The sequence below is a fragment of the Myotis lucifugus genome, unplaced genomic scaffold (assembly GCF_000147115.1).
Source record: "Myotis lucifugus unplaced genomic scaffold, Myoluc2.0 scaffold_128, whole genome shotgun sequence".
Classification (NCBI taxonomy): Eukaryota; Metazoa; Chordata; class Mammalia; order Chiroptera; family Vespertilionidae; genus Myotis; species Myotis lucifugus.
In genome coordinates, this window is record NW_005871176.1 from 400,015 (window position 1) to 412,184 (window position 12,170).

The 12,170-nt window shown below is 42.4% G+C and overlaps 1 protein-coding gene across 1 annotated transcript in view; it reads right to left on the bottom strand.

Moving 5' to 3' along the window:
• The window catches only part of CAPZB (capping actin protein of muscle Z-line beta subunit), a 73,904-nt gene extending 62,730 nt beyond the window's left edge, over window positions 1–11,174 (bottom strand). Inside the window, exons 1-2 of the mRNA XM_023758386.1 lie at window positions 11,156–11,174; window positions 5,794–5,883 (exon numbers count right to left, since the gene is read on the bottom strand). Coding sequence (XP_023614154.1) covers window positions 5,794–5,850 — 57 coding nt within the window. The 5' untranslated portion in view covers window positions 5,851–5,883; window positions 11,156–11,174. The remainder of the gene's footprint in view (window positions 1–5,793; window positions 5,884–11,155) is intronic.
• Between the last annotated feature and the right edge of the window lie 996 nt (window positions 11,175–12,170).

A 12,170-nucleotide genomic window follows, 5' to 3' on the forward strand; every position in this document is an offset into this window, starting at 1 on the left:
GAAAGAATATCTTGGTTCTGTAGCTCGACAGTCATTGGGAAGACCAAGGGGCTGAGAGAATCCAACCGAAGTCATTCTATCAGGGATCAAGTTTTAGGATTCCCGATCTTTTTCTTTTTTTCCTGTGAAAGGGGAGCCAAGGAATAAAGGCTGCATTTCCTCCCGGGGTGAGCAAGTACCTCACTCAGAGGTGCTTAGTAAATGTCCACTGAATCCATGAACTTTTCACCCACTTCGGCTAAGACCCCTTTGGAAAGGAAAAGGTATTTTAGATGTTGCGTCTGAAATTAAGGAGGAAAAAATGCTGGTAGAGACTGTTTTAAATGGTGATAACAATGGGGAAACTAAGCAAGGAAATGCTCTTAGTTTCACTGCTCACACTTGAACTAAACCACATCACATTTGGCCTTCAAGACCCTCAAGAGCCAGCACGTCTTCATCACCTGGGAACAGAACTGAGTTTGATACCATATTCCACACAGCAGTCATGGGAAAAATAATTTCCAGGTTTCGTTGGTTCACCTACTAGAGTCTGAAATCTGAGTACCCATGTTTAGCAGAAATCAGACAATCAGTAATACTAATGAACTATTAAATATACTATTAGCCTTAATTTTACCAACCAGTCATAATGAGTGCGAGTTCACAAAGAGCAGGTTCTTAGACGCGAAGCTGTGTCTCCACCCACTTGCTCACTGAGCCCCAAGGCCTAAGTGTACCCCGTGCACTCCAGCCTTCTGATCTGTCAGGGCCTCCTGCTCCTTTGCTACCTGGACTAGAGGTGGACAATTTCTGCGAGCTGTTCAAAGTAAAGGTACTGCTGAGGCTGGCAGTGCAAGCCCTGTGCCCAGCTGGCCCTTTCTATTTCTGGAGGGCAACTCTGGCTGCTGAAAAGAGGAATATACAGAAATGAAAACTGATCAAGTTGTCAACTCCCTCCCTGGTCAGAGCGTCGGGATGTCTCTTTTCACCTTCAGCCTGCAAGTCTGGCTTGGGTGCTTTTCCAATGCTGATGTCGTCCCCAAAGTCTGGGGACACCCAAGAGCTGGACCTCTGGGTGACTATAGCAAAGAAAGGAATTAAAAAATGAAGTGACCAGTACAAGTAGAGACTTTCTGCCTAGTTAAACAGATTTAGGGCTATTTTTGGTTTGCTCTTAATAAGGCAAAGGATGGAGGGCCTGCTGGGTGCCAATTTGCAGAAACAAACTCCTTCCTCAGCTCAGGGCTCAAAATATACCCCAGCTATTGCTGCCAATGTGTAGAGCAAAGCCTTAGAAGGTCAAAGTTTAGGAAGCCAAGGGAGCATCTTAACATCACAGGATTCTTGGCCCACATGGACCTGTGCGTATTTTTGAATCAGCTTAACAATGGGTTTCGGTGGGCTTTACTCTAGTACAACGGGATTAATGTGTAATGAAATGATGTTTGGGCCATCTGCAAAAGGAGGTCATTTCCCACCAATCAGAGTAAGCATTATAATCCCAAGGCCGCAAAAGTTCTGATGCTGGAAAGAGAAAAGAAAAAAAGCAAGCTGATCCGGCATGATAAATTGGGCTGCCTTGGCCTAGCTGCCAAGCACACGCCACATTTCTCTTTAATACCACACTGTAATCGGACCACTGGCGGACTGGGTACATTTGCCTACAGTTCTCTGGCTCCAACATCTGAGAGAGGCCATTCCCTTCATGGGGAATGCTGGCAAATCCTAACATTCTTGTCAGTCTTAAAATTGGAGACTTTTCTTGAAAACAACTACCTCCCCTTCATTATTTTAGGCAGGTGAGCATGGGAGGAATGATTGCAATTTGCACCGAGCAGTGCATTAGCGGCTTTAAAAACATCTGACTGATCCCAGATTACATGAAACAAAGGCCCGAATACATTGCTTGACGGACCCATAACAGTGTGAGTTTTCTGAAATTACAGCTTTGGGAAGAAACTAAAACTGCAAGTGAACCTCAGAGCCACAGCAGTACACTCAGCACAGACCAACTCTTACAAGAATAAGAGAATTCTGCAAATCCAGTTAAAAAAAAAACCCCACACCTGTCATTCCCAGGGAAAATAGAAGAAAAACAATGATTAAAGGAAAACATTCAAAGAAGTAAGTTCTAGGACTGGTCATAGGATCCAGTACAAAACCAGGCCAAATGCTCCTATATACCTCAGTGCAAAACAAGGACCTGAAGCAGATCATTAATCAAAAGTGGCTTCTGAAGCATGTCAATACAGCTTTAATGAGGCGTGCTTTACCAGATCCTAATTCGCTGAAAAGTCATGCTTCATTTCCATTTGAACATTCATCATACTTCATATTTAAAAAAATTAATGAGAACACCGATTCCCCAGGCCATTCTGGATGATGGGAGTCTATTATGGCCTCTTGTTTAGCCTTAGCAGGTAGATGGGGCCCAAGGCTGGCCTCCAGACAACAGGTGAGGGGAAGTCAGTGCCTCTCCAGCAAAAGTGAACACTCCTAAGTGGTCTGGCTCTAAGAAAGGATGTCTTTCAAGTCTCTAGGACTCAGTGATGGCGAAACTATGACACGCGTGTCAGAGGTGACACACGAACTCTTTTGGTTGATTTTTCTTTGTTAAATGGCATTTGAATATATAAAATAAATATCAAAAATATAAGTCTTTGTTTTACTATGGTTGCAAATATAAAAAAATTTCTATATGTGACACGGCACCAGAATTAAGTTAGGGTTTTTCAAAATGCTGACATGCCGAGCTCAAAAGGTTCGCCATCACTGCTCTAGGTGTTTTTATTTTAATTATGTGAAAATTTTAAAAAATATATTTTTATTGATTTCAGAGAGGAAGGGAGAGAAAGAGATAAAAACATCAATGATGAGAGAGAATCATTGATCGGCTGCCTTCTGCACGCCCCACACTGGGAATGGAGCCAGCAACCTGGGCATGTGCCCTGACCAGGAATTGAACCATGGCCTCCTGGTTCATAGGTCGACGTTTAAGCACTGAGCCACACAACGGCCGGGCATTTTAATTATGTGAATTTTAAATTATTCTCCAATACATCATTTTTAATACTTAGATTACTAATGAATTAAATTATTTAACAGTTTTCCCCAAACAGGTAAGACTTGACACATCAGGAAAACACACCATATTTAACCTGTCGCTAAGTGTAAATGATCAGACCCAAAGTACCCAGCAGAGTTACCCCAGCAGGAGAAATCGGGATTCCTGGTGCTACTCAGCCACACCACCACCCTGGCTTCTTCCTCAGAGTCTAAATCACCCAAAAAAGATGAAGTGGTCATATATACATTACGGAGAGTCAAGGAAATGGTAACATAAATAAAAGTATCCAGCTCGTTCCCACAACCTACACCTGCCTCCATCCCCTTTCCAGCCACATTCTACTGAAGACAAAGTTAAATGTAGAAAGGCAGTGGCTGCATACAACATCATGTATCAGGGATAGACACAGTGTGGCTCTTCAACCTGGGTTCGAGCCTCCTCCTGCAAACTCAACCTCAGGGCTGATCTCTCCCACCCAGTATTTGGCAAAGGTGAAAGATGGCTCCTTCATTCACCATCAATGCTGCAATTTCCTGTTGAGCCCAAGGACAAGTGGCACATGCAGCAAGGGAACCAGCCGACCAGGTTTCCATAAAAGCAGCAATGTGCACATCTCTGAAATGAAGGATGACGAGGGAATCACAGAGAAAATACACAGCTGCAGTAAAACACTTCGGTAGCCATAAGAACAAAATAGCCTGTTAAACACCAAGAAGAGTCTACTGAGAAAATTTTGCTCATCATCCATCCTATGTTTGGTTTATTTCTAAAACACAGTCATAACTAAATGGGCAAACTAAACTTAAACTCCGCTAAGCACACTTTCATGCTGAGTTTAAAAGAAAAAGAAGCCTCTGCAGCCGACCAAATTAGGGATCTGATCTTACCTTCAACCTTTGCCCACCTCTTCCACATATGATTCACCAAAACCCTCCAACCGAGAAAAAGGCAGACATACAGCACTTCTAGACTACATCTGGTAATACTGCCTTATAGCACTGTTGAGAGTTAAACACAGACACACAGGTAAACTGCTTAGCACAAGTGTTGCTACAAAGCTCGGTAAGGGGGCTGGTGGTGACAATTAGCACCACATCAAATTAAAACCCTCCTTCTGACTTTCAAGGACACCTCCTACCTATCCAACTTTCTATTTCATTATTTCCCAACACAGACTGTTTTCTCTGACCCCTGTCCCCACAACTCACATTTCCTAGACACATGCCCAAATTCTACACAAAATCAGATCTAACCAATCCAATGTTCGGGCCGATGTTTAAAAACCAGGATATATTACATATAACTCCAAATGTACAGCTCCTCCAGAAAAATCTGAAAACAAGCAACAGACACCATATTCCCACAGGGCACCACGTGCCTGGAGCAGAGGGGCCACTGCTCTCAGATGGAGCCTGCCAGCCAGACCCCTTGTCTACACGAAGTCCACTTCAGTGTTTTATGTCACCTCCCTGGCTCTTGGTTTGTGATCCCCGATTCTGAACATATAGAAGGTTTATCTGCATCACATTCAACCTTCTTTCTTTAATACTCATCTAAAGAATGTACTTGTCCAACAGGACCCATCATATTTTCCATTTTCCTCTTCACCGCCATCACAAGCACTTATATAGCTGGCTTTCTTGTCTGGATCATTTACCTCAAGAAACCTCCTTCTTCCCACTTCCTGAATTATTACACACAAAAGATAGCAAGTTCACGTGCTATCTTCAACAGGCTCCACTCTGTCTCATACAGCTGCCTCTAACCTGGGAGTCTGTGTCCCTATAAACATAAAATAGCTTCACTCTGGACCTTCCAGACCACTGTGAAGAGTCTGACTGGTGAATGACATGCATCTCCTGCAATTCACATTTTTTCCCTAGTAAAACTATTCTGGAATTCATGCAATGAAATTAAATATATCATTACAGCACATGAACAAGTTTTCAAACCTCACCAACGAGCCAGGATTGGCAACTGATAATTATATTCAAGAAGACATGGGACAGAGGAAAAGAACAGAGGACTGGGATTCAGGGCTCAGGTTCCAAGGCTAGAACTCACTGGCCAAACGATGCAGTAACTCAGTTGGCCTCTAGGGGCCTGATTTTATTTTATTTTACCTTTTTGAATATTTCCCATAGCTTCACAGATATTTTTTAATACTTTTGAGCATTTCAAAAAATATTATGGTGACAGTTAATCTGAGGCATCATTTTAAGAACGATGATTTTGAACCTCAAAAAAATTAAATATTAAAAAAATAGATGTGATGAACTCTCTTCCAAAACTGACTTTTGTGTTTTATGCCGTTTCAAACTAGAAGTGAAGCCACCCAAGCATTCCCCAGGGTAGATTTTCATGCTGCTTGGGCGTGGGAACTTCCACTGTGGCAGAGAGACTACTAAAGCCTGTACCCACTGCTGACTGCTCGCTGCATGTGTGGCCACCTCTTCTTCGTGCCTAAAGGTGAGCTTCTAGAAACTGAAAACAAGCCAGTGGGGGGAGGAGACAGGTTGTAATCAACTTCAGAACTCCTGCCTTGGGCATATTAACACGGGGGAGGGTGCTGAATGAAGACAACCCTATGAAACCCATCTTCTCTGTCTGGAGGCACGTCATGGTGGTGTCTGGCTGGAGAGACAGGTTTCCTGTGTGTTTTGATTCTGCATGGGAAAAGGTACTCTAAAGCGACCAATTATGAGCCCTAGCCCCAGATGAAGCCACATGAACAAGGCACGTACCAGGTCGATCAGGTCACTGAGGTTTTTCTCAATTTGCTGTGGAGGCAGGCGCCTCATTAAGTCCAAGGCACAGTCCAGCTGCTGATCACTCTGTGAAAAAAGAAATAAAAGTGTCTAAGTCGTTTTGCCAACAGAAACACCAAAAACCCTCTTTTAACAACATTTTTGCAGTTTCAGCTTGCTCAGGGTATGCTAAGACCAAGCAGGCCTGCAGTGGGCCCTCGGTCCCGTCTCCTGGAGGGACACTGCTAGTCTCTCTTTGATAGCAGTGTCTGTCTCAAGTGGAGGCGTCCAAAAGACAAGCAAAGAAGTGGGAAGCAGGCCAGAGAGTTCAGAAAGTGACCCTGTTCTACCCACATCAAAGTGTCATTGGCTTTTCAGCAGACCATGGGAGATGCAGATGTATTAACTCCCGATGGGTTCTGCAGTCAGCATGCTCGAATAGCAGACTAAGCTCTATGCTTTGCTATAACCTGGATTTAAACAGGTAACATTAGGTAGCACCACCGGGCCAGGTTCCTTGATGAGCTCCAAGCCAAGGAGAAAGGCAGGCAAAGAACAAGCAGCAAAATGCACACAAAGGTTCAGTGCTTCAGTCATTCACTAAAGCTTGGGACATCTTCCCTGGTGCCAGGCCCTTGCAAGACAGACAAAGACCTGAACCAAACCACTTACAGCCAAGAGGTCACACTAGCTGGCCAAGTGGCCACAAGGCAATACACTGGCGTCACTGCTGCGCAGGGGGCCTGGGAGGATAAAGATTGCTCTCGTTTACCGAGCACCTTCTTTCAGCCCTGTGTGCTTCACAGAACTCTCTTCATTTAATTTCATGATGCAAATATTTACTGAGAGCCACCCTGTGCCAGTCACCACAAATATGTAGTGAATGGTAAGGAACAATTAAGTGGGGGCAAGACTGGTAAAGTGCAAAGTAAATTCAGTGCAGAGTGGGCTGTAACAAGAAGGCCAGACCTCAGGAGGACCAACAAGAAATAAGGTGAGAAAGGTGGGCCAGGTAAAATGGTCAAGACTCTGAGGAGTACACAGAAGGCAGACGGAGCCCCCAACACTACCGGTCAGAAGCACTATCTGATCTGTATCCTGATTCTGCTCTGGTCAGGCAAATCTCAGGATTTTTTAAAAGCCCTAAATCAAGAAGCTAAGGAATCCTCATAAAATATACAAAGTAATCCTGGAAATGCCATGTTTGGCTGTAATGAAATACAACCTTTGACTATGACCATCTACACTCCTGATATATAACTTTAAACAGGCTCAGGGACAAGGATCTACTTTATATTCACCAAAGACATAATACATTAAGTTAACTGGAAGCAATTTCATTTTCAGGTAACTAATATGGCATATACAGCAGGCTATTTTAAAAGGGGGGGAGGGACTCATCCCCTGCTCAAGATGGTTATCAGTGACAATTTATTCTGGGACCCACAACACACTGGCTACCTGCAAAGAAACACATACAAACACATACAAACACACACACACACACACACACACCAGAAATTTTGTAGCACTTGTTTTGCTTAACAAAACATTGTAGCAACCATGAATTTCCTACTTGTGCCATGCCTTCTATGCTAGCCAAGGCCACGGTGACATGCGTATGGCTCGCTGGCATGGGAAGACATTTTAACACCATTTCTAAGGTCGAGAACATAGACCAGCTGATTTGACACTAGTGAGACATATTCCATTCCCAATTCTGCCATTCATTAACTTATAGCCTTGGGCAGAGTTGTTAGTCTCTACAAGCCTCTATTCATAAAATAGAAAGCATACACTTCATAGGGTTCTTGCAATGATTTAGTTAATACCTGTGAACTGTTTAATTCATAGCAGTATGTTTCTGTATGTATGCAAATATATGTCTTAAATGTTCTAAAATAAAAAATATTTTATAACATTCACCTCAGTCAACCCAACCCCGAAGCCTTTCCTACTGCTCTAAATTGGAGGTAGGTGTTCAAACCCATAGTTGTGCAAGAATAGAAAACCTTAAATCATTCAAGTAGGCTAGTTAAAAAGTATAAACTAATGAGCTAAAGACCTCACCAAAGAAGATATACAGGCAAATATACATGAAATAATGCTTAACATCATAGAAATGTAAATTAACAATGAGATACCATTAAACACTTGTAAGAATAGCCAAAATCCAGAATGCTGACACGAAATGCTGACATCAAATACTGACAAGATTGTGGAGCAAAAGGAACTCTCATTCCCTGCTGGTGGGAATGCAAATGATACAGCCACTTTCAAAGACAGTTTGGTGGTTTCTTACAAAACTAACAGATTCTTACTATACAATTCAACAGCACTCTTTGGTTTGTACCCAAAAAAGAAATGAGCTGCCATAATGTCAATAATATTATAGTAACTATTTATGGTGCCAGGTGGGTACTGGAAATATCAGGGGGAACACTCTGTAAAGTATTTGATTGTGTAACTATTATGCTGTACACCTGACATTAGCACAAAATAATACTGAATGCAAACTGTAATTGAAAGTAAAATTTAAAAATAAGAAAAAAGCAATGAGCTATCAAGCCATGAAAAAAACTTAAATGTAAATTACTAAGTGAAATATTAATGTATCAATCTTAAAAGGGTACTTAATGTGGGATTCCAACCATATAACATTCTGGAACAGACAAAACTATAAAGACAGTAAGAAGATCAGTGGTTGCCAAGGGTTGGAGGAGAAGCAGGGATAAACAGGCAGAGCACAGTCGGTTTTCAGGGCAGTGAAACCACTCTGTATGACACTATACATGGTGGATATGTGTCATTAGAAATTTGTCCAAACCCACAGGGGAGGCTATGCATGTGTGAGGACATGGTTTATATGGGCAGCCTCTGTACCTTCTTGCTGTGAACCTAAAACTTTTTTGGAAGGTGTAAACTAGTGTTTTTTTTACGGGGGCTGATTTTGCCCTTGCCACAAGCCCTCACTGACATTTGGCAATGTTTAAAGACCATTTTGATTGTCATCACTGGGAGGGGGGAAGCTACTGGCATCTCATGGGTAGGGACTAGGGATGTTTCTAAATACCCTACAATGCACAGGAAAGATGCCAACGACCTGGCCCAATATGTAAGTAGAGTCAAGTTTGAGAAACCTTGGTTTAAAACAATCAAAGCTAAGGCCACAGAAAAATTGCACATACAATTCTAATTCGCAGACCATTTACAACTCCTAAAAACATCTGGTCTTTGGAAATATTCTGAACTTGGATATTAACAATCTTCCTGAGAACTAAAATAGAAATTTAGACAAAGTAAGCCTAGCTACACTGAAGCTTAAATCCAGAACACACTGGGATTTAGAAGGGATCAACTAGAAGGTGAGCAGTGCATTACCTAGGAAAAGAAAAGCTGTAACTTGGCCAGAGAAGACCAACAGGAAAAGACATTGCTTTAACCCTCCACAGAGCCCGTTCAGACTGCCAAGCTCAATATGCTGATGGCAGCCTCACCCCACATGCCAGCGCTCGTAAAGGCTTCCTTCCAGACAGCCCTCTGTACCTAGCTGAAAGCTGCAAAGTGGTTTAACTCCTATTTTGCATTAATCCCAATTAATCTTAATTGGCAATATTTCACTACAAATTTCTAAGGTTAAGGATATCTAATTTTCATTAAATTAGTAAATGACTAAAAGCTTCCCATAAGGCAAGCAACATGGGAAAACTTAATGACAGCTTGTAAAAAGTTAAAATTAGAGTTAACTGGAACCTTTTGTGTGGGAGTCATCCCAAATCCTGAGGGGCCCAAACAGGAAATGGCACAAGAGAATGAGGAAAACATGGATGATCTAAGGTCCATGCATCAACACGAGTGACCCCAGAAATAGACTGATGGTGGGAGTGAGGAAGCAAGCTAGGATGCTGCCACTTTTATAAAGCTCAAAAACAAGACATACTGAACTAGAATTTAGATATAAACACACACGTGTGTGTATGTGTGTATTTGAAACGACTATAGCAAGGCTTTTTTTTCCTTATTAGCTAAGACAAGGGAATGATAAATATAAAGTTCAGAAGAGTAAGAAAAGTAGTTTTAAGAGGAAAAGGCACTAGGGGAAAATAAAATTTGATATTCATGTAGATCTTGCATAAAATGCTGGATTTGAGCGTTTCATATCATGATGCTAAGTCTTACATATATGTTATGTTCCTTTATGGTTATTAGCTAAAAAAATGCTTAAGTTGATTTTTGTGTATGACATAAGACTGGGGTCCAGTTTCATTCTTCTGCACATGGCTGTCCGATTTTCCAAACACCATTTATTGATGAGACCATCCTTTCTCCATTGTGCATTCTTGGCTCCTTTGTCGTAAATTAATTGACCACATATGAATGGTTTATTTCTAGGCTCTCTACTCTGTTTCATTTTCATTGTTTTACTTCACTAAATATTTTTTCCAAGATAACTAAAAAATAAAAACACAGAGAAAGATAAATATCACATGATCTCACTCATTTATGGAATATAATGAACAACATAAACTGATGAACAAAAACAGATCCAGAGACAGAGAAGCATCGATCAGACCGTCAAACCTCAGAGGGAAGGTACGGGAGAGTGGGGGTAAGGGGGGAGAGATCAACCAAAGGACTTGTATGCATGCATATAAGCCTAACCAATGGACACAGACACCAGGGGGGTGAGGGCATGATCAGGGAGGGTCAGGGGGTAATGGGGGGATAAGGACACATATGTAATACCTTAATCAATAAAGAAATTAAAAAATAAAAACAAGAACAGGCAAAGACAGAAATGGGATTCATAAGCTAAGTCCAAGGTCTACCCTGTCACTTGATGTCTGTGAGACAACCCTGTGGCCTAGGATTTGGGCTAGACGGCCGCTAGAGTCCTTCTGGATGGGTCCTATATCCTACAGCAAGTGCAGATGCAACCACAGCGTCCCACCTGTCCTGCCCTTCAATAGCCCCCTGAAGGCCTGCAACTAGGTTTCAATTCAACAACCATGCCTTGAGTGCCAAGCCCTGTGAGTCAGGCCCGAACTAGGCCCAAAGAAGGAAACCTAGTTCCAACCCTCAAGGAACCACCCACAAAATAGCAAAGAATCAGAAGGCTGTGCGGCGTGTACAAGAATGGGACACAGAAGGTGCAGAGACGAGACATAGCTCATAGTACACTGATTTGGGCTTCTTCATGAGTCCATTTTCCCCTGGGATTCCCCACCCTGGTTACTTCTAACCATTTACTTCCTACTCATTTTGTATCCTGTCACCCTGTGACTAAGGGCTCTGCAAGGGATGGCTCCTTCAAAATCCACCCTGACCCTGGACACCTCCTTCAAAAAATGAACTTTACCAGTTCCACCTTCACTGGTGGTGTTTTCCAGGTTGAAAGGTAAATAGTAAAAGAATGACCATTTCACTTCACTCCGGAATCCTCTGCCGTTCAATTAGTCATTATTTGAGTGTTTCCTAGGTGACAAACACTGTTTGGGATGTTGAATGGTGAGCATAACAAAGTTGCTGTCTTCAGGAACTGATGGTGTAGTCGAGATTCATATGGCAAAGAAAAATAAAAAATAAAATACAAAATGAGTCCTTGTTAGGATGTCAAAGAATAAGGAGGGACAGTTTCCCCACTGTAAACTGTGCTATGAACATAGGGCTGCATACATTCTTCTTGATTGGTGTTTCGGGTTTCTTAGGATATGTTCCTAGAAGTGGGATCACTGGGTCAAATGGCAGTTCCATTTTTAATTTTCTGAGGAAACTCCATGAATGTGCTTTTTAAAAACAGTGCTTGTAATTTCAAGGACAAGCAGTAACTCCGACTGCTCGGGTTTCCGAGCAGAAGTCCGGCTTGGCCTGCTCTAGTGACTGGTTGTGGCGGATCTGTACTTAACAGCATCTGTCTACACATAAACAACCAACCAAAGCTTCGGGGCCTTTACAGTTTGTTCTCAAGTTCATTGGGACCTTTACTGGTTTACATTCCCTAGAGGCTCAGCAAATACTTCACAGACAGCACAAAGGTAAACTTTGCTGGAGCCCAGGCTGATTTATCACAAATTTATGGGGTCTAACTTAGCATGGTTTGCCTTGTATAATCTGTGACCCAACAAGCAACTTTGTTTAAAAGTTGAATCTGCTCTCTGCCATGTGGCTGGGGAACAATTTGTGCTGGGGGCTATTTGGAGCAGATTCACTGGCCAGCCCAGACAACCATTCATCTGCTGGTCACTCTGGAAAACTGTAGTTTGTGCTAATAAAAAGAAGGTGTTCCTTCCACCGAATGCCCTCTGATTGCATCTTCTGGGAGGGGCGCAGTGATGACAGCCGCACAGAGGGAGACGGCTCACCAAGCACAAACA